The following is a 26,786-nucleotide window of genomic DNA, read 5'->3' as shown; positions in this document are numbered from 1 at the left end:
AATTGTGCTGTGCTGTGTGTGTGTTTGGAGTCAAGCACCCCAGAGAAGGAGGTGTCCCCCCCCCAACAGCTTCTTGGCCCCAGGCCTCACCAAACCAGGAACTGGTGCAGACTTCCTAGGTCACACTCATAGTCTCACTCTTCACGACTGCACTGTACAGCTCAAGCGAAATCTGTCTCCCAATTTATTTATTTTTGCTTAAGCAATAGTCTGCATTTCTTTAAACCATAACGTGCCCCTCAATACTTTAGTCATATCTCAGGGATGTATAACAAACCTAAATAAAACTAAAGTGACCCCCCCAAATGTGAATGATATTGCTAGAAATACAAATATTTTTCACAATAGACTGAGGACTACTCAAAACAGCAGATCTGATATATGGTCCCTAGGAGGAGACCTCACTGAACTCATTCAATGCAGCAATATATGTAGCAATTAAACAACAAGGTAATTTTTATACTATAATTCCTTAACACGCTTGTATTTTTATATATATATTTTCTTGGAACATTGTGATTCCAGTTTAATTAATTCGTCCATTTGACAATGTGTGCGTTGCAAGGAATGATTATTCCCCAACCCTGCAAAGGCTGATATTGCATTAAGACACAATGACATTTCAAGTAGATATTTATGTTGCTCAGCCACTGCAATCAATCATGTGAATGCTCCTTAAGTGCTGTGAAGATCTCAATCAAGAAAATGCAGAGGAAGAAGCAAAACTGTTTTGAGACAAACTCTGTCTTAAACAAGCTTGTTCAAAGGGAGAGTTGGTGATTGGCACAAACCATTCTCTCTTTAGAGCAAGTTTTAACCTTGCATTCATGGCAGCCTTATTACCACCATAAAAATAAACATAAGGACAAACACACATTTAAAAGCACTGCAATACCTCCGAAGGAAACGGGAACATTTTGCATCTATAACCCCTAGATCAGGGGTCCGCAAACTTTTTCAGCAGGGGGCCGGTCCACTGTCCCTCGGACCTTGTGGGGGGCTGGACTATATGGGGGGGGGGAATATGAATAAATTCCTATGCCCCACAAATAACCCAGAGATGCATTTTTGGAAAAAGGATACATTCTACTCATGTAAAAACACACTGATTCCCGGACTGTCCGCGGGCCGGATTGAGAAGGCGATTGGGCCAGATCCGGCCCTTGGGCCTTAGTTTGCCTACCCATGCCCTAGATATATTTGCTTCTCCTCTGTACAGATAATTAATCCAAGCTGAGTTTTTAAAAAGTGCAGTAAGAACTTAAAATGAAGAGAGTTTTCACCCCATCTAGAAAGCATACACACACACCTGGAGGTATATACAGAAGAAATCTAGTACTTTCTGCCTTCCCAGTTATTATGCTAACTATTGGAAGGAGGCTACCAAATAAAAGTTTAGAATGTCCTCCATCCAGGAACATAGCAATTCTGAAAATATGTAACAGCAATTTAGTAAACGTAGCCCATCACCCCCACACTGCAGATGGGCAGGGCTGACATCGAAAAGTAACGGGTCCAGCCACACACACAGAAGTGTGCAGCAGAGGAGAGAGCCATGAACCTCTTAGTATGCATCTCAGTCCCATATCAATGGCTAGAACAGTTCCCACGAAATGTAAGAAACTGGTCAAGTGGTGCTTGGTTGAACAGTGTGCTTTTTGCCCATCTCACAAAGGCAGCTGTATTACTGTCACTCCTCTCTTGAGGGCTATTCATTTTATGTGCTACACTCAAAACTCAAGGTATGGGTGGAATGTTCAGCATTCATATTCCAGTAAGACAAAGGAAGCATGCAACAAACAGCACAACAAAAGCTTTCAGAAAGAATGAAGTACCACCAAAGCTTCAAAAAAAAAGGATGGACACCATATTGACCACAAAACGGCAATTTGATGCACTTGTGATACATTTGGAGTGAAGAGGAGCTCCACCCTGGTACAGAAGATGACCCAAGCATCCTACAGGGAAGGCTCACTTTTATTTGCCAGGCTAAATCAAGTGGTTGTAGAACCAGATGGGGGGCAGGGATGTCAACACCTGATGCACATTAACCGCTTCGTTTCCCTGCACCAAACTTCAGTTGACTGAAGTTGTCATCTGCACTTGCGTATTGGCTGCCTGAAATGTATGCACCCCGGTTCAACAATGGCTTCCATTTTCTAATTGGATGGAAGCTCCTATGTGGGAAAGAAAGCCCATCAAACAGGAAAGAGTCTCCAGAAGCTACAGGATACCTATGGATTGTGGCTAACGGCATGTGTACCTTGGCTTCAAGCACCAGTGCTGGGAGCAGAATGGAGCCAGAGCAAGCAGTAATGTGTACACAGGAATCGGTTTAGTAAATAACATGTGACCATTATCCCCCTTTTATCATTGTTGACCTCTTAACAAGCTTCATTTTAGTTAGCTACAAGGGCTTTAACCAAGGTTGAAATTATCCAAATTCCCAGGTTACATAGGCAGAACAAAATAGTCTGAGAGGGGAAGAAAAGGTTCTTTCAAGCCACAAGATTTTGTATATTAAACATGGTGTTTTTCCTGCAAATGACAGATTTTTAAAAACAAAACAAAACCATTTGAAAAGGGAGAAGTAACAACAACTACAAAAAAGCCCACAGCTTCCTCTCTCCATTGCACATTACCTCATTTTATCTCCTATTGAAAAATTCATAAGAAATGAGATACCCATAAAGATACTTAAACTGTACCTCTTCTGAGTTAAGTAATGCCTTTGAAAAATGCACAGCCCATCATTCCAAGCAGCTGAGCAATTGCTTCTTATATACAGCATGGAAGTAGGGAAAGGAGAGGAAAACTTTGCTGTGATATAAGATGGCGTTGTGGAGCAGGATGAGCACACAAAATAAGGCACAAAACCAGTCCCATGTGCTTAGGTTTTCCCCTCTGAGATCAATGGAACTTGGGCTGGGATCATATACCCACTCCCCTGGAGAAAGGAAGCCCCACTGAAGTCAATGGGGTTCACATCAGATTACATATGTCTTGGGTTGCACTGCACCCTTAACCTTCACTCCAATGCATTACTTAAAAATCAGTGATAGCTTCTCAGATAGAATAGTGGCTTAGTACTTGCTTGTGGTGTATCAAAGCATAGAATCAACAGTACAGTGGTACCTCGGGTTACATACGCTTCAGGTTACCGACTCTGCTAACCCAGAAATAGTGCTTCAGGTTAAGAACTTTGCTTCAGGATAAGAACAGAAATCATGCTCCGGCGGCGCGGCAGCAGCGGGAGGCCCCATTAGCTAAAGTGGTGCTTCAGGTTAAGAACAGTTTCAGGTTAAGAACAGACCTCCAGAATGAATTAAGTACTTAACCCGAGGTACCACTGTAAAACAATTACAAATCACCAGTAAAACAACAACCTTCTATAAAACACTGTAAACACTATTAACAAAACAATGAAAAGTATAAGCTAAACAGCACAACCACAAGAAAGTCGTTTCATAAGATTCACAAAGCATTACAGCACTCATAATCCACAAAGCAATATTGACCACTTTAGCAACCTTACAACGGAAAAATAAAGCATTGCTGAATTCCTGTGGCTCATAGTCTTCCACTCAGTTCACCAAAAGAGACACACACATAATACCCATGGCTGCAGCTCTGTTCTGAAGGCTCCTAAGGCTGGAAGAAAAAGCTGTTGCCCGATGCCCATTTCCGATGCTCTTTGTTTATTGAGTGCCAATTCTTGCCTGCTTTGCCTATAAATAAAACCAATGTATTTGCCCAGAAAACGGTTGCCCGCGTATGTGTACCTGTGGCATAGAGTTGGACTGAGCCAGGGACCAGGCAAGCAGGGAGTGGGCTATAATTCTGGGTTTCAAAGACCATGAGAAAGAGACTTCAAAAGACCTTCTACCCCAGCAGACTTCCACAGACTGTCACCTGCAATATTTTTCATATTTATATGATATTTTCTGTCCCAAATAAGTCCCCCGCACGACTGCTTATGAGTTGTATCCTAAAGTAATAAGAATATAAGAATATCACTGCTGGATCAGGCCAAAAACAATCAAGGGCATCCTGTTCTCACATTGACCAGAGATGGTTTGTACCTTTCCCTCAAGGAAATACAACCTCACCACTGGGAGGTGGTGGAGCAAGGGCGCCTGGAACACCAGCTCAGCAAGAGGGAGGCATTCCAGAGAGCTTTGCTGCTGGTCTCCCTCTGCCCCTAGGGGCGCAGAGGGACCAGCAGGGCAAAGCTAAGTGGCAGAATGCTGTGCTGCTCTACTGCTGCCGAAACCTCCCTTACCTGGATTGCTTCTCTGGTGGCAGCGGAAGCAGTGGAATGGGCATAGCACCAGTGGAGAGGTTGCCTCTTGCATTGTCCGCCACCTCAGGCGGCTGCTTCACCCAACCTCATGGGTGGGTCGGCTCTGCACATTGGCCAACCAGTTGGTTTGGGAAGCCCACAAACAGGGCCCAAATGCAACAGCACGTCTCTCCACGTGATTCCCAGCATACTGCCTCTGACACTGGAGGCAAAACACAGCTATGATGCCTAGAATTAGTTCATGAATTAGTCCAATTCTCTTTTAAAGCTATCCTACTAGATGTTTGTCACTACATCTGGCAGGAACTAATTCTATAGTTTAGTTACGAAGAAGTGCTTCCTCTTACCTGTCCTGAATCTTCCAACCTTCAGCTGTATTCGATGGTCCTGGGTTCTAGTCTATGAGACAGGAAGAAAAACCTCTCTCCTAGCCATTTTCTCCATAACATGCATAACTAGGTAGAAGCAATTGAGAACAAAGGTGTGGCTTGGCAATGATGCCTGTGGGAAAAATAATTGTATTGGGTCCTTGTTAACAGAAGAGGTCCATTACACCTTATTTCGTGCTATATTGTTTTTGATTTCCTTTGCAATGGCAGAGTGGAGCTATATTATGGCATTACTCCTTTAACAATGTAGCCTATATGAAAAAACCCTATTCAGTTACAGAGCACATTTGAGAACACAAGATCTTTCATATTACTCTCTTTCTTTTACCATCTTAATTGGTGTGGATTTATTTACATCCATTAGCTTCTCCAGGGTGATCTGTATGCTTTCAATGGTACAGAAATCCAGATAATGAGGTTTTGTCTAAGAATAGCATTCAACAGCTCCCAGGGATTTTCATTAGCCTGTAAGAAACACAGATGGCCAAGGATGCTGTTCAAATACATATCTGAAGACAACGGAACTGGGTTCAAATCCTTCCTCTTAGCCTTAACCTGATAAACAGGAGCACAAGCAACCTACATTTGTACTGTTAAGATAGTCAAGGTTTATTGATTATTTTTTTTACTCTATGTCATCCCAAGGGCTTGAGAAAAACAAAAGTACGGTCACCACAACATAGAACATACATCATTTGCATATTCTGTTTGAACCAGACATAACACACAGACACTGTACAGATGACAAATGAGGCCACAGCGCTGGAGCAAAATAGCCACAACTTCATTAGATTGCCAGAGAATTGATCAGAACATTGCCATATAAAAGAGGGCAATAAAATGGGGGTGGGGAGGGAGGGAGATGCTATTGGTATCATGCTTTACTTGTGGAAGCCCAATTGAGGCTTACCATGTGTGAGGCCATTTATAAGGTCCCAGAAATCTTGCTTCAAAATCTTGCGAGACCTTTAAATCCTGGGTCTTGCAATATTAGTGCTGCTGAGAGACATAAGTCCTGCCATTGCAAGCCCTCATCAGTTTATCTGACTGGGGGACAAGAGCAGCACACAAAACATTTCCCATTGTCCCATTGATTTCCTCCCTTCTGGAGGTGCTACCATGGAATTGGGGTGGCTGGGCTTGCATCTGATCAGCTCCTACAGGACTAGGAAGTCCCTTCATGTAGGAAGAAGCCCACATGTCCCTCCTCCACCACAACTTCCTGTAATGTACGCTACAAGGACCTGGCATGCATAGTCTTTCACCATACAAAGGAATTCTGTAGCCCTGGTGATTATATAGACTGGGTAGTTACCTTCCGAGTGGTCAGGGCACTGCTAAAGATACATGTGAGTCTTTGGTCCAGCTGGTAATATAACATAAACACAGCTTTAAAGAATATTACTGGACAGTCTTAAATAAATTGCAGTAAATAAAAATAAATAAAACTCCTAATTTGGCGTGTATGTTTTTAATGAAGGTAGTGAATATGGAAATTTTATTCTATCAAATAGAAACTAGGGTCCATTACAGTTATGTAAGTGTAAGCCTCATTGAATTCAATGGAGTTTGCTTCCAAATAGACATGCATGAGATTGGCTCTGAAGTAGGTGGCTCAGGCAGAAACTAAAGCCTTAGAGAATAAATCAAAGCCCATGATTATGATTTAAGGTGCTTAATGGCTCCAGCAGAAGGAAGTACACCGTGGAATCTGTGTGTCTGATTTTGCCTGTGAGGTAGCTAGTTGCCTTTCACCACAGGTGCTCCATGAAAAGATACTGTGGGGAGCCAAACCACAAGTGGACACAGTTGCTCACAGCCTGTTTCTCTGGCTTATGTAGTGTGGGCACATACTTTACTGCATCTTGAAGTCTTGTTGCCTTCTACGGTAATGTGTAAAGCAACGGCCTCCATTCAGTACACCCTATGCCAAGTAGTACTAAACTTTGATCTACCTTAAATCAAGAGTTTCAGAATCTTGCTTTATCATCAGGTCAATAGCAAATATCAGCTTTTAGAAGCAGACATGGTGTCCTCATTGGTAGGGTTATTTTTGTTTTGAAGGTATATAAACATTTTGATAGCTGTCTTGATATAAAAAAAAAATGTTCAAAGATTATTTTTCATGGAGTAAAAGCAATTTATGGCGATGTTTTGCAGACAGATCTTCATGCGCATATTGCGCATATGGGAGATCTCAATTATGTCCATTTGGTAGTGGTTATATTAAGATATTATCCTATCTTGTTTCAGTATAATCCCTTGAAGCAAACTGGCGCAACTTTGCTCGCAATGTGATTTTCATTAAATCACTCATCTGCACTGACTTCCAGAGCACTATTTTTTTTAAAAAAAAAATCAATCCATCATACTTCAGCATTCTTCATAAACTCATAAATCAATCAAGTTTCCCCAAGATTGAAGTATCTGCCAAGCTTCTTGTAACAGTTTATTACAGTTCGTTGATGATAATTGGGCAAAAATATACTATGTCTGTGTTTGGCTTTAAAAGAGCAGAGGCATTTGAAGTATTTCATACAGCAAACAGCAGTTTCTGCCCTTTGAGTCCAAGAAAATTAACGGGGGGGGGGAGGGAGAATCATAGTTCACTGTTGACAACTCCCTACCCCCCAAAGAAGTGCTCAGGAGCCTGTTCTAATTGCCTGGCTCACTGAGCTAGCGCTCACATGTTAGGTGGCAAATGTATTTCCTGTGTGTATGCCAGGATTTTCTGCAACAAATATGCAGTGATCTCTCTCACACACACACACACACACACACACACACACACACACATTAAAACATCTATGTATCTGGGAATCCTAATTTGGGGCAACTAAACATGTTATGAAGGAAACACAACTGATGCATATGCAGCTCAGCAAAAGTTTAAGTACCCCCAAATTATTATAGCTGTTTAACGTTTTCTGAGCACAAGAACCATCCAGACCCAAGCCCATCATCTTCAGGGATATATATATATATTCTTCAGGGATACACACAAACACACACACCACACTTAACCATTCAATTGTAGCAAATCTAAAAGGCAGGATAAAAATTTAAAACCCTAGCTAAATTATATGAAATGCTTATTTGTTCAATGCCCCTTTGCGTACCTTGGAGAATTTAGAAAACAGCAGAACAGCCAGAGAATATTGTGCTCACTGAAGTATGCTAAAGTGAAATGAATGTCAGTTTACATAATATGTCCAATTACTTTTATGAATATTTCCCTTTTTTAGCACCATAATGGCTTATAGTCAGACTATTAGAAATGTAATTAACATTTACTATTGGATAGCTTTATCTCTTTGCCTTGTTGTTACAGCGAGGCCAACATACTGTTTACTCTTCAGTTCTAGCCCAGGGGATCTACTCAGCAGATTGTACAGTTTAAGAAATTAGCTAAGCCCAAAATAGTTCTTTTATTTCATAAAAGGTCAGGGAAGCATGATTTATAATTCTATAAATGTACTTGAAAACAAAACAAAACCATAGGTCAGAGTCAAAATGATGTATTTTATTGGGCCAACTGCATTGATTAGGAAAGCTGGGATACTATAAAAATTAAAAAAGCCTTGCTCCACCAACACAATTATTCCAAGAAAAGAGCACTGTTTTAGATCTCCCTGTTCCCACTTTCCTGGAGACCAACACAGCAGTCAGTCTTTTTTTTTAAAAAAAAATTAATCATTTTTTCGATACAAACATGAATTGCAAAAGACACATACAACAAAAACCATAATAACAATAACAAAATTTGACAATTCAGATTTGAATACACTGATATGCCTATGACTACACCTTTTTAAACAATATTTTCCCACCTCTCTCTCCTCCCCCTACTTCCCACCACTATCCACCTTATAGCTTAAATATTCATTCCAGATTTCTTCATATTTATCCATTCTTACTTTGCGTCGACATGCAATTCATTCGTATGTAGCTAATCTGTCCATATTATCAATCCATGTACTCAATGAAACACAGCAGTCAGACTTATAACGAACACAGAAGTTTATTGTTCATACTCATTTTATACAATATTTAAGTTTCTACATTTGTTATATATATTTTTAAGTCTGACATACCTTGGAATAAAAAACAATATACATTTAGCAGCAAAACCACTATCTACCAGGTCATCCACAGGCATTTCAAGTACAAAACTATCCACTTAGCATTAGTGGAAAATGGAAGCATATTACTCCCAAACATAATTAAAACAAGTAAACAAATTAAATAAGTTTTTTTAAAAGCCTCACACAAATAGTAACTCCACCTACATCGTTGAACCTTTAACAGAGTACCCAAGGCATTATTAACAGTTTGCACATGCAATAGTGATGAGGCATGATTAACTGCAAGTTCTAGGCAGGGTGAGGTTCCACTTCCACAGCTAATGTAGTTTGCCCTCCCCTTACTTCAAAGTTGATTGCAATTAGAGAGACTTAAGAGATGCACATTCAGCTCAAGTGCAACATCAAGCAACAAAACACAGATCAAACCCCGCAGAGTAAGCCTTCATATAAAATCATCTCAAATATTGTTGTGGTTGGTATCCGCCTGTCTCGAGAGACAACGGAGGAGTGTCTCTTTTTGAAATGGGGGCAGTTCACATGTTCAGCTGTCATCAAGCAGTAAGCCACTGCGGGGTAAGACTGTGAGTGATGGACATGCATGTGTAAAATCATTCCTTAAGAGCTTGATCAAAGGGGACAGGGGGACAAATTGAGGAACTTTCAATACGGTATGAGAGATTATTAGACAGCATTGTTATCTATCATTTTTTTTTATTCCATTCTCTCTCCAATGATCTTGCAGTTGTGTGCTTGAGGATCATCCCATTTTATTCTCACAACAGCCCTGTGAAGATAAGTTTGGAGAGAGAGACTGGGCTCACGTCATGCATTGAGCTTCATGGGTGAGCACAGATTTGAAGTCAGGTTCCCTGCAATCCGTGTGTGTGTGTGTGCGCACACACACACACACAAACACACACACCACCCTGGCTCAACTGCACATGGGCAAAATGAGGCTACCCTGGAGCCAATATCATACCTGTAGGCATTAGCTGTTTGGGAAAATAATAAAGCGCGAAGAAGTTGGCGGCACTACTTTGCCTCCCTGGCACTTCTTGCTGGACATTGGCTAGTAGATATATAAAGGCATGAAAATAAATCCAGGCAAAAATGCACCGTCAGTTTTCCATCTGAACATGTCTCATGGTGAATAAGAATTACTAGAATTCCACTACAGGGAAATTTATTGAATTTGATTTCTTATGCTATGAACTAGACTATGCCCAAAAGCACACATGACTCATACCAGCCCTGCAAATCACATCTGGAACCCTCCCTCAACTACAACCATGCTTGAATTTCTCCCACTCTTGATTCTGGAGAAATGACAGTGATGCACCACTCAGTTCCTGGGACGCGCAAAGTACCAGGAAAGGATTTTTTTCACCTAGCACTTTAAGGACCAACAGTCACAACTGCAACTGCAACTGCATCCACACACCCTTTGTCCTGAGAAGTGAAGGTAGCCGCTGCCTCTTGCAGCCTTAATGGTGCCTGTATGATGTGGAGCTACATCAGTCTTTCCCAGGTACAGAAAGGGTACTGTGGCATTCTTTCTGCCTCAAGGAGGCAGCTGGGTGAGAAGTGCAATATCTGATTATTGCATCTCTAATTGAGGAAGAATAGCTCCGATCCCAGCCATTCTGGGGACTCTATTCTCTCCTTGCTATTGAGGTCCATGAGCAAGATGCCACTTGCAGAAAGCTCTCTGTAGGCCTGTGGAGACTGCTCTTTATCAGGCAGAGATCCCAGCATGAGATCTCAAGCACATATGCACCCCATACTTAGTGCCTCACCACAGGGAAGGGGTCACATCTGATTCAAACCGTGTTGCAAGAGTTTCTTCTTTTCTCTCCCTGCACCCCAAATGCTGCATCCAAATCCCACATTTTTTTCCAATAATCGATCCGAGGGGTCACGGAGATCCCAATGGTTAAATAAAGATGTCACAGTCTAGATCAGATGCTACTCTCCCTGTTACGAAAGGGTTCGAGGTGGCGGATTCAAGCTTGATACTCCTTACCACTTGAGCTCTCTCCCCAGTAACGTCTGAGCTACACAGGCAGATCTGTGCCTTTAAATGCAAGTCTGCCCCATCGTCTGTGCCCCAGAAGTCCATAGAGCTTCAGGGATTGCAATGAGAACACCAGCACCTCCCCTTTGCTTAGATTGTGCCACTGTAACACCACCCCAGATTGTTCCTTAATTATATAATGGGACTAGCTACTTCCAAAGATCTAAATGTTTATAAATCTTAGGGAAGCTATTGCTTTTTTCAAGATGGTGTACATGTCAAATGGCCAAAGAAGAAGAATGGGAGCCAATAATTTTGCTCCCATTCAGCCATGTTTTGAGATTCTGAAAATACACCAAGAAGGAACGGTGATTTCCCTCCTAATAATTTTGTACAGTTTCTGCATGAGGAGCTGCCCCTCCCCTGATAGGAAGATACAATGGTTTGACAATGTGGATAAAAATTCAATTTAATTAACTTCAGAGGATAAACTCTGTGGCTAAGAGCTGTCTTGCAAGTTCAGTCACAGTCACAAATGCTTTAGAACTGCATTTGCTAAATCAAGGCATCCTCTATGGACATATTTCATGGAGCTTCACTGTGCTAGTGTGGCTTGCTAATCAAATAAAGATGTAGGAATTTGGAATGCTTTGCACATTACTAATCTGTAGTTCAAGGCATGGAATAAAAAGCAAATATCAATAAGCTCAGCATATTCCTGAGAGACTTAAAATTGAGAAGATTGCTTAATTGGCACTCCCCTACTGCTAACAGAAATATGCCAATTAAAAGGATTCTGCTATACTCATTAAGGGATTAGAGAGCATTAATGTCATACTAACCCTCTGCTACATTATCTTTATTCTGTTCCTCTAAGAGTAGCTAAAAAATAAAACAGGTGATCCTGAAATTATAGCTCCTCCAAACTATATAATGTACTTTCTATGTTACACAACTTCACAATGAAATGAACTAATACATAGGTTAAAACCGTACCTGATCAGATTTCATTAAGACGTTAACACACAGTAAAATCTTGTAATCTAACATAATTCATACAATCCAGTCTAACTAAAAAGAAGCTGCCATTTTTGCATTCAAATTCAAACACTTGAAGAGGAAAACATTAGGATTTTAAACAAGCCGAGATATATATAGAAATTTTAAAACACCTTTCAAATTTATACACACCCTCAGTTTCAGTTTAAGCTTATTGTTCTGGGGAGGGGAAATCAATTTTATTTGAAAATGTGTTCATTTCCTCTACCTAGTTTCTGCTTGCAATGCAGAATCTCTTTTCCTACAGATATGAATGTGTGTTGCTTTCTACAATTCAGACATAGATCACAGAATTGTAGGGTTGTTATCTAAATGTTATTATCTAAAATACTAAAGAAAGAAGTTTCTCTCCCACCCGTCTATGAGGAGTGAATTCTGATGCTGTCATTTTAGAATACAACAGAAAACATTAACAGCCCAAACTGGCATGGGGGTCTTCAAATGTCTAAGAACAGTGGACTTGACTATTGTCTCAGCCCAGCATTCATGCATAGACAGCTACCTCATATTCAGGATTACTACTGCACAAACAAAACCAGGAAAATAAAGAGAATATATCTAAGAAATGTAATCTAAGAGATACTTGTTCACTGTGCTAATAAAGCAATAAAAGGTTGTTGTTGTTTTTTAAATGAAAGACTAGAAGACTCTGCATATGCTTAAATTACCAGGTAAGCCCAGCTACAGAACCTGGGAAATCCTGACGGACTAGAAATGTAGTACAAAGCCCTGGGGGACTGGGCAAGGGAATGAGTTTTATTACAGGTCGCTCCCACAGGGATTTCAAATCGCATCTGACACTGCACAATTCACCTGACTTTGGAAGCACTATGGGAAACGCCTTACAAACTCTAGCTGTGTGTCACTTGGGCAGGGGTGGGGTTAAAGCTAGAAGAAGGGGGCAAGAACAAAAGAGCTTCACAAGAGGATGGGGTGGTAAACAAGCAGGCCTAAAGGTACTTTTATTTTCTTCAAACTCTTTTGTAAGACCATTCATTAAGAGACATTCCTATTACTGTGAGGGTCTAGAGTCTGGTCCCATAGACTTCTATGGGCAGAGGCCAACAGCATCTGTGGTTACTCCTGACAACACAAGGAATAATTTTATTCTCCTCAAGTTAAGTGCCTGCTCAAAAACCTGTCGTAAATTTGAGATTGGATATTTGAAATGCAATCTGGGGAAAATGTATGGGTTGAGTTATTAAAGATCATACAGATGTTTTGGAGGGGGGGGAAGAACAGTTTAAGTCTATCAGAAGGTTCTCCATCGTATCTTTGTTGAGGAATCTCTTTACACACTGGCGATGTCAAGCAACAATTTGGGGACAGGATGGAAGGAGAGGTGTTTCCTTTGCTATAATCTCAAGTTCACCTGGTTGTGTGTTGAAAATAAATATGTTAACACTTCAGGAACTCTGGCGAAAGACAGATAGTGAACATGGTCAACACTCCCTTTGCCCCCGTAATTCTGAGCAAACCAAGCACCAGTCCTACACCTGCGAATGAAAACAGATTCTAGGCTCAAGCATCTCTTTGACTAACTTCTGCCTAGGAGCAGGAATGGGTTTGTCGCTATTATCAACCTTTGTACCTGAATCGGCAGGATTTTCATTGTCAGCGAAGTTACCTTTCTGCCAAGGAGTTGGTTTGCGGGGAGCTGCAATAGGTTGTTTGAAGTGAGGAACAGAAGATGAGATGCAATCAGGAGAACTGTTCTTATGAGGAGAATTATTCCAGATGTTTTCCTTGCCCAATTGATCTGACATTGTCTGTGCTCCTGTGGTGTATGGCGGCTTATCAGATGGTGGAAGGGGTGCTCTTCTCTTCTTGCCCTTCCCTTCACTAGGGCTTATGGCCTCTTCTTTTGCTTCTGGAAGCAGGCTTTTCTGCACAAGCATGTGGTGAGAACCGTCAAACATGGCTGCCCATGAAGGTGGCAAATGTTCTTCTTGGCCAATCGGCAGCTCCCCATTGACTTCGTCAACTTTTCGTTGCACTGTATCAGGGAACGCTTCATGTTTTACTGGGGAATCAATGCCTATCACATTTTAAAAGACAACATAAAATTCTTATTACATTGATACTTAGCTGCGTTGTTGAGCCCAGTGTTTAAACCTTACCACGACGATATAAAAACATGCACACCTTTATGGAAAACAAGACCCTAAAATTGTCCTGGGAAGCAGAAATTCCTGTACTTTTACACATCAACAAAACACACACCATAATATTATGAACGCAGCCAATTATGGCTCTACTGTCCACTGTACAGCAGGCTTCATTAGGTGGAATACTTTACCTTGTAAAATCAGCAGCAGGAGGTTAAACTATTGTGGATCTTCATTAATTTTTACTGAATTCTTAGCACTGTCCAGGGAGCAGGGAGATTATATTGAATGCCAATGCCTACCATGAACCTCCTTTCATTTTGAAGAGGATAAATGTGGTTTATTACTCGTTTTCTTTAAAAACTACAATGCAACTTTCATGCTGTACCTCCATATTTGACTCTTGATTTACTTGTGGCCACTTAAAACACTGTTCAAATATTACTCTGCTTCGAGACTGTTTCAATGCACAGCACAGTAATCAATATAACAATTTTTATAGCCTCAAGGGCAGGGGGTCAACAAACTGTTGCTGGGCTTGGGAGCAAACCATTATTTTCTACTGCTAGTCAGCTGCAAAGTCAATTTTATTCATAACATGTCCTAGAAGAGTCAGGTAATTTTAGACTGATCAGAAAGATGGTTCTAATCCCCTTACCAGCAGAGGCAAATGGGGTGTTCTTATAATATAGCTGGAATAGAAGCATCCAGAAACAATAATAATACTTCACACGTATATAACAACCCAAATGAGGGATCAGACAATGGGAGAGAATGCCTTGCTTACAATACCCCAGTGAGTTGCCAAAACCAAGCCAATGGATTCAAATGATAAGAAAGGATTCCAACTAAACATTAGGAAGAACTTTCTAGCATGAAGAGCTGTTCACCAATGGAACAGTTTACCTTAGAAGGTGCTGGATCCTTCTTCACTGGAAGTTTTTAAACAGACATTGGATGGCCATCTGTCAGGGATTCTTTACCTGTGATTCCTACATTGCTGGAGTTTGGACCAGAAGGCCCTCTATGATTGTATGAGTGAAGGCGGACATGGAATTCAAACCAGGAACCCCCAGTTTATTGCACAGCATCTTAGCCACTCTGCTTCTCAGGTCTGCGCTTGGTCAAGATGGATCTAACCAGTTGCAACATTATACATAGTAAACTAGAGAACAAGAAATTTACCAAACTGCAGATATCATGCAAAATTATCAGTTACTGCCAAACAGTTATCCAGCCTAAGAACAACAGGACTGTCAGTTAATTGTGCACAGCGTTGAACTGAGTGCAGCAGCCCTGCGTGCAGCCACAAAAACTGCTCCCAAGGTTTGGAGAACCCCATGAGAACAGATTTTGGAAACATGTAGAGGGCTCGGGTGGGGGAATAAGGTTGGATTCCTCCTTCACTGGGGTGGGGTGGGGAATGAGAGTTATGCAAGAACAGAAATTGATTCAACCTCCACACAGATTATAAAACAGAGGCACAGTAGGTTGTGTCCAGTGTTGCTTCAAATACCCTGCTATCTCCCACTTACTCATATCTTGGTAAACTGAAGTAGCCTCTTTCGTCAAGAACAATGGTGGTTTCCGTGGTGACATAATCTCAATTTTCATGAATTCTTCACAACAGTGTTTCCACTGGCCTAAAAGGAAATCAGAAAGCAATGAGAGGAAGTAAAAATATGCCACTTTTTGTAATTTTATCTGGTTAATAATGCCCCAAATCGGGAACTGTTTCATAAATGCTGCATTAACTCTTTTACAATTCCTCCAGATTGCTAGCTGACGAAGATCTGGATGCTTCCAATAATGCCATAATCTCTCAAGCAAGTACTATACCTTTGCAGTGGCAAAGTAAGCTAGGAACAAGACAATCAATTCTCACAGCATGACCAAGTCCCAATCTTTACAATTTATACCTTAATACTGTTACTGTCAGATATTTCAGCTTGACATAAATATTCATTTATTTTATTGCAAATCACTGTGATGGAAGGGGAAGAAGAGGCGCACTGAAACCTCAGTAGAAGGCTCTGCTCAGCAGTATAAACAGTTATGAGATGTATTTTTTTGGGGGGGGGAACACACAGGAAACTTTTATACCACCCCGCTAAAACATTTCCCCAATAGATGGTTTCCCAATCGTCTTCTTTCCGAGCCTCCAGAATATCAAGGGAATAAAGCAATGAAGGATCAGATTATCAAAGTTAAAAGATTTCCTGCTCTTCCTCTGAAGAACATACTACCTAATGTGCTGGAGAACAGAGAGCTTTTTTTATTTTATTCTACTTGCAAATGACAGGATTGTTATGCAATGTGAGTTCAAAATGTTCAGTGCATTCTTTGAACATACATAGGCACTCCTGTACAAAAGGAGACGGCGCTACTTACTGAAGTCATAGAAGTGCTGCCAGAAAGCTTCCATCCAGTTATAAAGGTCTTCCCGGCTTTCAACTGCAAAAATCTGAGTCACAGTTTCACCAGCCTCAGGGTTGATAACAGAAAAGTTATTGGAGTTTATCGGGGTATCTTTATCCACAGCACGAATTCTGGTTTCCTAAATGTTATATAAATACAGAGTGAAACTATAATGTTCTCTCTCTCTCTCTCTCTCTCTCACACACACACACACACACACACACACCAACTTTAATGAAACAGAAAAATCATAGGTTACTTGACAGTTGTCAGCTAGGCACTATTTAGTTCCATGACTGCAATTTTCAAGGTGATGTTATATGGACATTAATTCTGCTTAAAGAAGAACTCAAATTAAAAAGTTATGCATTAAAGTAAGCATATTTAGAACATATTTCATAATGGGCAGGAGGAGACATCATTTGGATGGTTCTAAACAGAATTGCTTTCTAGATTGCTCAGATTCAGAAAATTGAGGCATATTTCATATCAGTTAAATTAAGAGAGTAAGAGAAATCATTCGGTATCAATTAAAGTGATATCTGTTGCTGACCTGATTGAATTATCATACTGACAAACTTTCCCCAAGTAACCTGTACTATGTTCCCATCTACTCACAGGCATATCCTTGAACTACTCTGTCTTCATGTCTTGTACTTGTTAAGAACACCAAGACTAGTTTGACTTCCTGAACTGGCTTCAGTGCTATTTTAAACATATATTGCAGCAACAATGGAGAAACCGGAGCTCTTTAAACTGTCCAGTACACCTACAAGTCTAACTGCATTGTTGCAACCCAATTTTCTGTGATTTCCAAAAGTAGGTCTGTCAACCAAGAGATTTTGAGATGTCAATTAGAGCTCCTCCCCCCCCCCCCCCTTCTTTGCAATCAGTTACATTTTGCAATGACAGATTTATTCAAGAGAAACTGACTAAATCCAAAGAGGTACATAAACTGAGTAGTATCCAGAGAAGCATTGGGGGGGGGGGGGTGGAGTCCATTTGCACAGTTAAGTTTACTGCTTAATCCATTTCTTCTGCAGCTCATTCCATCACCTGAAAAGCCACTCTTGAGGATGTGAGTGGAGCAGGGGCAGCTCCATTTGCACTCTGGATTTCAGTCACTGTTTAGACCAGGAGTGGCTAACCTGTGGCTCTCCAGATGCCTCTGAACTACAACTCCTATCATCCCCAACCATTGCCCATACTGGAGTCCGACAACACTTGGAGGGTCACAGATTGTTTAAAGCTAGAAAACATTTCCCCACAGAAGTTACCCTGCTTGCCTGGACACATTTTCCATTACCAGCTCCTTTACAACTGGAACACCATCTGTGAGAATGCTCTTTACAATGTACTACAAGAACTGTTTGCTCCCACTTGGACCTGCCCAGGTGTTCTCCAAGGGTTCCATTGTGAGTTCCCCTACTGTCAGAGGCAAGGCAGGTGGGGCCTTTCAGTGATGAGGCCTCCATCGCCTCCATCTTCAGAGTGCCTCTCTTGGCATATTGCCTGGCAGTTACTATTGCTCTTTCAGTGCCAGGTAAAATATCTTTTTATGTATGCAGGCTTTTTAGATGTTGTTTGAACTAGCAGCTTTTACTTTTACTTGGCTCTGGTTTTGCTATTTTACAATTAGTTAGCATATTTCTGGTTACAATATTTTTAATCTTTGATCTGTGAGCTGTTCTGGGAATAGCTGTGTGGTGGCACAGATGAAGACTAAAACAGAATTACCTGAATTAAAAAAACAACCCACCACCCTAATGCAGGTGAGAGCTGATAATATGGACCCCAAACCTGGAGTCTGCATTGATTTTGTGGTTTGGGCCAACATGATCAGACCTTGCCCACGCAGCTGGGCCATTTAAACATTATCCAAGATTCTCACAGAAAGGCCGTGCTCTTATGCAGCCAGTGTGACCTTCACATTCAGTTAAGAACACACCTTTAAAAGACAACTCCTGCAGCCAAGCTGGTGCCAAATATATTGCTCTGCTTTCCTTTGGACCACATCAGTAAGGGTGAGGGGGGTGGGTCTTGTCATCTGGGCAGGACAGGACCTCCAAAAACACTGCTCAGGCTTACACCCCAGGGCAGTGCTGCTAATGCACGGTTGGACTTCACCCCCAGGGGCACGCTCCATTGTCTCTTGAGACGCACGAATGCCAACAACAGTTATTCTGATTAAGTGATGCATGCTTTGAGACCTATTTAAAATTAGGTTGCAATTCCACAAATGGTTTCACGTGCCCAATACCCCATTGATTGCAATCGAATTTACCACATTGAACTGAACAAGACTGCAACCTAATTATCTCAGCCACAATTTTTTTTGATAATTCATGTCATCCAACTATCTCACCATTGCAAAAACAAAAATAAACCTTCTTCACAAGAAGACAGACATTAAACCCATCTCTTTATAAAGCCAAGAAACCTACTACTGTAGTTATATAGACAGGAGGACTTCTCTGTTCTTATTTAATCCCATTTCACTTCAAACACATTCTGTGGAATGTCTGTCAGTTCACACCAGTAAAGATTAAATATGTAACTAGGAAAAGTAAGTCACATATATTGTCATGGGGGTAGGGGTGCGGAATTCCAGGGCTGACAAGTCTTTGAAAAATCTGCAAAATATTATTGATGGGGGTACATTTTAAAAAATACCGGAGGAGCTGTTTGAAATACAAACACAGCTGTTTGTAGCATATCTGATGAATTTGCTCATTTAAATTTTTCATTCTAAAAATAGGAGATTAAGTAATTCATCCATAAATGCTGTGTCCTATTAATGCAGGTAACCATAGATACCAGTATAAAATTAAGTCAAATAGATTTACATTTGACAGGTTAGAACTTGAAGCAACCCAGTGACATAAGTTCATTTAGTGTTTGCTATGTATCTTATGCCGCAAATGCATTTATAAAACAAAAGTGATTCTCAAGTAAGAGGCATTTTATACTTCATTTGATTATTTAAGTGATGGAAGATGCTAACTTCAGCAGTAATAGGTCGGTATGTTTCTGAAGCGGTAATACATTATGCAACAGATGGGATGTATCCAAGGAACTGCATATTAAGCATGCTATTTAAAGTGCCCACAAGCTCTCTCCAGCATAACACGCAGGTCTAAATGTACTGTCAGTCCTTTGACAGTCCTTTGACACAGTACTGTCCCCACTTTTGACTAAGAAATAGTGAATACACTTGTCTCTCAGAGACTAAACAAACAACTTAAGGTGTGGCAGTGTATGCTAGATCTTTCAATTAAGTGGAGACTGAGGTTGAAATCCTAAACTCACTGACTGGGGAGTAAGCCCTATTGAACAAAGTGGACTTGCTTCTGAAGAAATGTGAATAGATTTGATCAACCAGTACTCTCCAAAATTTATGGAAGCCAATAAGTTATTAGCCCCTTGGATTAAACATCTTGAAAGATGTTACTCAATCTATGGTTTAGTTACCTGCCCTCACATGGTTCACTCAAGCAGGATGTTCTAGCACAGAGGTTTCCAATTATACCATCTCAGTACTGGAAAGTTGCTGTGTTCAGGTCCTACCATTCACACTTACCTGGCAGTGGTAAGGGTGCTGCTTCCCTGAAACCTCTTCCTATAGCACTTTAGGACAGGTTGAATATAGAAACCACATGAGTGAACCAACTGCACAGTTCTTTCCCACAATTAATGAAGGAAGGAAGCATGAGTTTGCCCCATTCATGTAATTCCTATCTAAATCATCTCTCCTAGATACACATGAATAGATATGTATGATGCCTTCCAGTATCCTGTTGGTTACTGGTGTGTGAGAAAAAGAAAGAAAGAAAGAAAGAAAGAAAGAAAGAAAGAAAGAAAGAAAGAAGCCAAAAACTAGGTTTTAAATTCTGTACTTAAGCATATGTGACATGGAGACAGAAGAGAATCTTCCTCATTTGTCTTTTGCATATACTTATATCAGTGGTTCCCAACCTTTTTTTGGCCATGCCCCACCTAAGCATCTCTAAAATCCTGATCCCCTCCCCCCGTAACATATAATTCTTATTATTCTAAAAGTGAACTCCTATTCACGTGGAAGAAGCCTAAAAAGCCATTTACTGTTAATAACTCATTCTCAAATTGCTTTCCTTAAAAATCAAACTGACCCTCTGTGGGGTGTGTGCCCTACATTGGGAACCACGGATTTATATAAAATATATGGAGCCTTTATGGCAGGGGGCAATCTCCCCATGGATCAAAAAAAGCAAAACTTGTAGATGGCTGTAGTATCAATGACCTAAAAAGCATCTTTGCATTAGTAGCAGAAAAAACACAAAACGAACTGTCAAAAAGAGCTGCAGTTATTGGTAGCTGAGGTTCCAATTAGAGACTCAGAAACTGTGCCCCTGAAGCTTTCGTGCAATGCTACCCTTAGTTCCCACACCTGGCATGGAAGGAACTCCATCACCTGAGACACAAATAGCATTTCCAGTTCAGCTTAACAACATACAAAAGGAGCACTGTAACTTAGCTTGAGTAGCAGATGTTATATTTTACCTTGTTGACAGAAACTGTCAAAGTCGGCTCCACTTTAGCTTCTATTTCTTCTGGTGTACAATAACAAAGGAGTTTGCCACCTCTCAGCACACAGTATAGTTTCCTCCATCCAGTCACATTCCCTATCTTTTGCTGCAAGAAAGCAAACACACTTAGCATAAGTTTTACTTCCCAATGAACTAAATTTTCTTTGGGGAATAATGAATGGTACACAATATGTATTAAGAAGAGACCACTCAGCTGCTCAGATTGCGGAGTTGTCCGTATAATAATTTGAGAAGAAAATTTCACACAAGAGCTAAAGCAAATATCACTAAAGACTTACCTGGTCATCTCATGATAGTTCGTAATGAGCTCAACTGTATTAATTATGCAAATAACTGTTTAGATGCAAATCTACCATTGTTAATGACATGATTTAGCTTTCTCTGGACTCAGCTAGAGTGGTAACGAAAAAGTGATTTATATGTGTTGTATATGCAATATAACATTGTGCCACCAGATGGCGATGTGGAGTCCTGTTTTTCTCTACCTGTTTTCCCTGTTTAAATTTACAACGCTTTAAACTGAAACACTTCTTTGATGTGTCTAGATGCAGCCTCTTTCTATAAATAAAATATATATACACATTTCCATTTTATGTTATTTATCAATCCAGTCTGCTCTTCTGCATTGTGTATCTTAAGTTCCAACATCCATTCACAAGGCATTTTAACATCTGTAGATTACTCACTAGCTTATGTCTTAATAATTTAGGTAAAATAGCTTGTTTAAAAAAACTAGGCAACTAGGAATTTTCACAGAAAATACTGAATTGCAATAAAGATGCAACATCTTTTATTCCATTAAGAGATCTTCAGAATTGAGAAGCAGTAGTACCCTCCCCCCCTAAACAAAGTTAGTATAAAAACATGAGAGGGGGAAGTAAACACAAATGTTACTTGTGGCAACAAGAAGTCGTAAAAGGAACAGACACTTCTGTAAATAAGCCCATGAAACATCCATTAATTGGACATATTTAAGATTCCCAAATGATTAAATGCCCTTGCCCACCCAATAATGGTGGGCAGCAAATTGATTCTGGGTAGAATAGGCCGCTGTTTTTATAGTCACAGATATTCCTTCCTCAATATGCCAGTCACATTTCTGCTCTATTCACTAGAGCTCTGATTATTAAGATCAGAGAATAATCTATCTCCCCCAGTCTCCATGGGCTCCCAAGATTCTTTGCAAAATAATAATAATAATAATAATAATAATAATAATAATAATAATACACTCCACTGTGCAGGGGGTGAGTACAGTTGCTTCTGGGGCTAACTATATTTTTATGCATTGCCTATAGGAAGGGTAATTCCATAGTGACCACTGTAACGATTGTAAGCTTCTTTACATAGTATTTTGCGTTTTAGTCAATATTATTTAACTCTTGTTAACATTAAACTATTTGTTAGTTAACTGCCTTGATCTTCCCTACAAAAGTACTGTAATCAAGGTGCCTGTTTAAATGCTTTTTTGTTATTGCATTTAAAAACATGTAACAGTTTTGCAACCTCAAGAATTTATCTGTAACTCGGGTAAATGTTTTCTTTAAAAGTATGTATCAAAACATTTTTCCATCTACAGCGATACACATAAAGAGCTAACATTTTATGTGCAAGTGTCAAACTTATGGTGATGTTTATTGGAAACTGTGAAGAATAGGGAAATGACCTGTGTCCAACATAATGTGGCACATGTTGCATGTAACAATTCATTGATATACACACAAACATAAATTCCTCCAAAGTAAGACCCTGTGCATGTGATACTGGCCAGCATCAAGTCCACGTGGGAAGATGTATTATTCAAGGTAATGTACACTTAGCAATGGCAACACCCTAATGATTTGTTTCTTTTCAACCCAGTGTTTATCATTGTAGTTATCATGTCACAGAAGTCCCCTTTTAAAAAAAAAAAGAGGATTTCACATTAATGAATATAATACTGCATCACCTGGCTAACAAATTTTCCTTTCAATCTTCCAGTCTCAACCTCAACAACGACACAATTGCCAACTGACACCAGTAAGTCAGGGGACGTTTTTGCTTCTGCACTTTATTTCAGCATAATCATTTTCCTATAGGGATATTATTGCCCATGTTTGTGGTGTTTATTTTAAATCATGCTAAAATTCATTTACATTTTGTGTTCAAGGCTGCCTTCGACATTTTACAGGGTTGTACTGTTCCCTAGGGCAATGCAAGAGACCTTTAGCTCTTGAGGTGAATTTTTGTATCTGTGCATGTTCTAACCAATATTTTATGGGGGGGGGTGAGAGAATGCAGCTTCACCTTAAAAGATTGGTACAATGCATTACAAGATTGCCTAGCTAAAACTGAACATTACATTTCAATTTTTAACCTTGCATATGTTTACATCACCCATATATATATTATACAATTTACCTGTTGTCTAAGAAATCCAGTCATCATATCCTTGGTCATGCAGTATGGTTGAGCAATTAGACGACAACACAGGCTGCCATACAATGGAAGCCAAAAAGAAGATTCCTCTAAAAAGAAAGTCATGACCATTGCATATTGTTAGATTAGTCATTACTCAATAGGAATTATTTTTTTACCAATAGTTGATTACAAGACATGGAACAAAGACTGGAGCCTGCATTTGAATTTATTACACTGCAGGATGAGATCTCCATCGCACAGGACTAGAGAGAACCAAAGAACAGTAGACCGCTTTGGACAACAAAGATTTCTTTGCCAAAAACAGCAAAGAGAAGGTCAATTGCCTAGTGCATCCAACAACATGACAAAAACAGCACAGCTGAATCCACCCTCAGTTTATCCTCTTGTTTCTTCAGCATGATCTTAAACGATCATCACCTCATCATACACTTCATTTACCAAACAAATTCTCATCCCTTCCACCTCCTCATACAAAAGTCAGCTCGAGAGAGTCACTGGTCAGCTGCTGAATGTAGAAGCTGACAGGCATCCACAATAAAAAAAAGAAGGAAAAATGGAAGAATTTTGCGGCTTAATAAGTGTGTTAGATTGGAATGGCACTGTTCTGCTGTACAGGAATCCGGAGTAATTTGTTATGCATGTCTACAATTGTTCTAAGACTGTGAACCAGAACTCACATGGGTTTGTTATATTTTCAGCGGCGTTTTCATCCAGTATACATGACTAGAAATGCCAATATATTTTTTTAAAAACACACACCATGTAAACAGGTTTCATATAATACAGGAGAATTATATACATAAAAACACAGGGGGGTGGCATGGGCATTTATCTCACCTTTCCTAGTAGCATCTGTCTGCCCCATACAAATGCTGCTTTTACAACTCATTCCAGGTTCTGGACCTCATACTCACTTGCCTCCAACTGCAACACTGTCTACTTAGCAAAGTGGGACTTAGTTTTGAGTGAATGTGCATTGGACAGAGATTTGGGGAAATTACAAGAGGTAGTTCGGGAGGCAGGGGGGACTATCCATCAAAAGTGTGAATTCTTTCCTTCCAAATGCTGTTAAGATAGCAAGGAGAAAAGCTATCTTCATACAGTTTGTAAGGTTTGGCAAAACATAAGGCAAGGAAAACAATCGCTACATTTGAGTACTATGAAATCAAGTTGGAATATTCTACTCATACATCATTTATCTTATTTACTCTGAACTTACCATCTCCCACAGCAGTAAGGTTGTGGGTCCTGAAATTGTTGTTGACACTCTCCAATCCCAAAGATGTATGTGCCAGCAAATTGTATTTTGCACCCCTGGTAACGATAGGTTTGTTTCAGTATTGTGCACAAAACATCAAAGTTCAGTTAATTCAAAAGCAGCTGTATTTTTTATCTTTGCTCCTTATTATATTTAAAGTACATTTTGGAAACTGTGCTCACTAGACTTGGGTGCATACATGTAGTAACATTGCTCCATTGTATGAACTGGGAGCCCCCTTTCCGGAATGGAGTTTGGTTTCTTTAACTTCTGAAGGCCCCTGGGCTCCCCACTATTTCAATTAGAAATGTATTTCTTACAGCTATAAACACTGATTGCCTTACAAGAAACCTGTTTTTTCCTTTCACTTTGGCTGCTGTTTGAGCCCATTATACACTCCAGTTCTCCATATGTGCTGCTGCAAGGTTATAGGTTTCATCCTACTTTGCTCTGAAGGGGATTCCCCTTTTAGGAACACACTAGACATGGCTTTCAGCACATATATTTGTGTGGCATATCTGTTTTTTGATTAATAAATAGCTGGCTTGTCTGGGGATGGGGGGCAGAGATGGGTGGCAATCAAGGCTGGAACTGTGGTGTAGGGGCCTCACACCTTCTGGTTCACTGAGAGAAAAGCTCCTGGTTACACCCAAAGGAGTTCAGACCCTCCAAGTACCTCTATTTTCCAGGGACATCCCTGATTTAGAGACGCTGTCCAGGTTTCTGATTTAATCCTGGAATGTCCAACTTTTCCTTAGGATGTCCCTATTTTCACTGGAGAAATGTTGGAGGGTATGGAGTTATCCAACCCCCAAGCCGCCTGAAGGCAATACTGTATGGGGAAGTTTTTATGTTTAATAATGGCTTTATATATGTTGGAAGCTGCCCAGAATGGCTGGGGCAACCTAGTAAGATGTGTGGGGTATAAACAGTAAAATTATCATTATGGAATGGGACGTCCCTGTTTTCATTGGAGAAATGTTGAAAGGTATGGGAGTTTTCCTTCCATTGTAAATACTGGGCATGGAAAAAATTCTGACCAGGACTGCAGCAGGGCAAATGTTAAAGCCCTCACCCCATGAGACAGTCACACACTATTTGTCAACAAAAAAATAACTACACAACGCAAACCTATTTAATAAAATAGTTTGGCTCTTGGCACTTATACATACTCCACAAATATCAGGTGGCAGCCATAGCTAATGTACAGCTTTTGGAGGTAGCTGCAGATAACAATATTATTTTAAAATAATAATAGTTAGTTAATTGACGTGTACCCCACCCTTCGTCCCAAAGGAGCCCAGGGTGGCAATCACCTTTCTATCATTGTCTAATTTTAGGTAATTATATTTGCTAACCCAATGAACATTAAAATTTCACTGCCTCCTCTCATTTGATATCCATACAAAGAGGCTGCTTTAAGTTTTAAAGTGCTTTGTGGTTTGTCTTAGCAACAGTATAATTTGGGTAACAGCTGAAAAAGCTCCACTTCCTCTGAACAGCTCAGTAATCTGTTTTTGCACCTCTAGGTCTCCCCCCTCCCACCCCAAGAGTTGTTGTCATAGGATAATGATTACATTTGTTTCACTCATTACACAGGATAAATACCATTGCAGTACAATTTCCATTAGCACATCAAGGGGAAAAATCTTTGAACAGCTGAAAACAAGGTGCTGGTTATAAATGGATTCCAACCAAAAGATTCTCAATCACTAGGCAAACACATAAAAGCCATCTGTAATTGAACATTTTTGTTCCATTTTAAATAGCTGAGTTTCTTATTACAGATGAAAATCTTTTTGTGCTGAATGTTCAAGTTAGAGATCCTTACTATTTATAGTACAAGGTTTGCCAAAGAAAACAGACTACTTCACTATTGAAATATGTTTCATTGTAACATTTTCCATCTAAAACATGAGATTCTCTCTTTTTTTGGCTAACTTCATTGTCTCATTTCCAAAATTGTTATCAGTTGCCAATTTCTTCATCTTTCAAATTTTTATCAGTTTTCAAATTTAACAGGCTAATTAGCACTGCTAGCAATGTTTTGCCTAAATGTTTGAATTAGATTATTGCCTTAAATGGAAGTATCTTTGCAGAAACTAGCCAACCACACTTGCTTGCATTAGAATATTTTGTACTTCC

At 40.0% G+C, this 26,786-nt stretch overlaps 1 protein-coding gene across 8 annotated transcripts in view; it reads right to left on the bottom strand.

Moving 5' to 3' along the window:
• The window catches only part of RTKN2 (rhotekin 2), a 71,638-nt gene that overhangs the window by 28,954 nt on the left and 15,898 nt on the right, over window positions 1-26,786 (bottom strand). For 3 of the 8 annotated variants that reach the window (XR_013986140.1, XR_013986141.1, XR_013986142.1), the window contains exons 7-13: window positions 24,603-24,697; window positions 23,363-23,469; window positions 20,916-21,047; window positions 16,350-16,515; window positions 15,494-15,601; window positions 13,478-13,888; window positions 4,651-4,804 (exon numbers count right to left, since the gene is read on the bottom strand). Coding sequence is in view for 3 of the 8 variants with exons in the window: in XM_081004953.1 (XP_080861079.1) it covers window positions 13,341-13,888; window positions 15,494-15,601; window positions 16,350-16,515; window positions 20,916-21,047; window positions 23,363-23,469; window positions 24,603-24,697 (1,156 nt within the window). In the remaining 5 variants the exon portion in view is untranslated. Of the gene's footprint in view, window positions 1-4,650; window positions 4,805-4,847; window positions 5,158-6,647; window positions 6,781-13,110; window positions 13,889-15,493; window positions 15,602-16,349; window positions 16,516-20,915; window positions 21,048-23,362; window positions 23,470-24,602; window positions 24,698-26,786 lie in introns of those variants that run through there. The other 5 variants (XM_081004953.1, XM_081004955.1, XR_013986143.1 and 2 more) reach the window with 4 other exon arrangements.

Source organism: Podarcis pityusensis (assembly GCF_964106645.2).
Source record: "Podarcis pityusensis genome assembly, chromosome: 5".
Classification (NCBI taxonomy): Eukaryota; Metazoa; Chordata; class Lepidosauria; order Squamata; family Lacertidae; genus Podarcis; species Podarcis pityusensis.
This window is presented reverse-complemented; position numbering and strand designations above follow the sequence as displayed.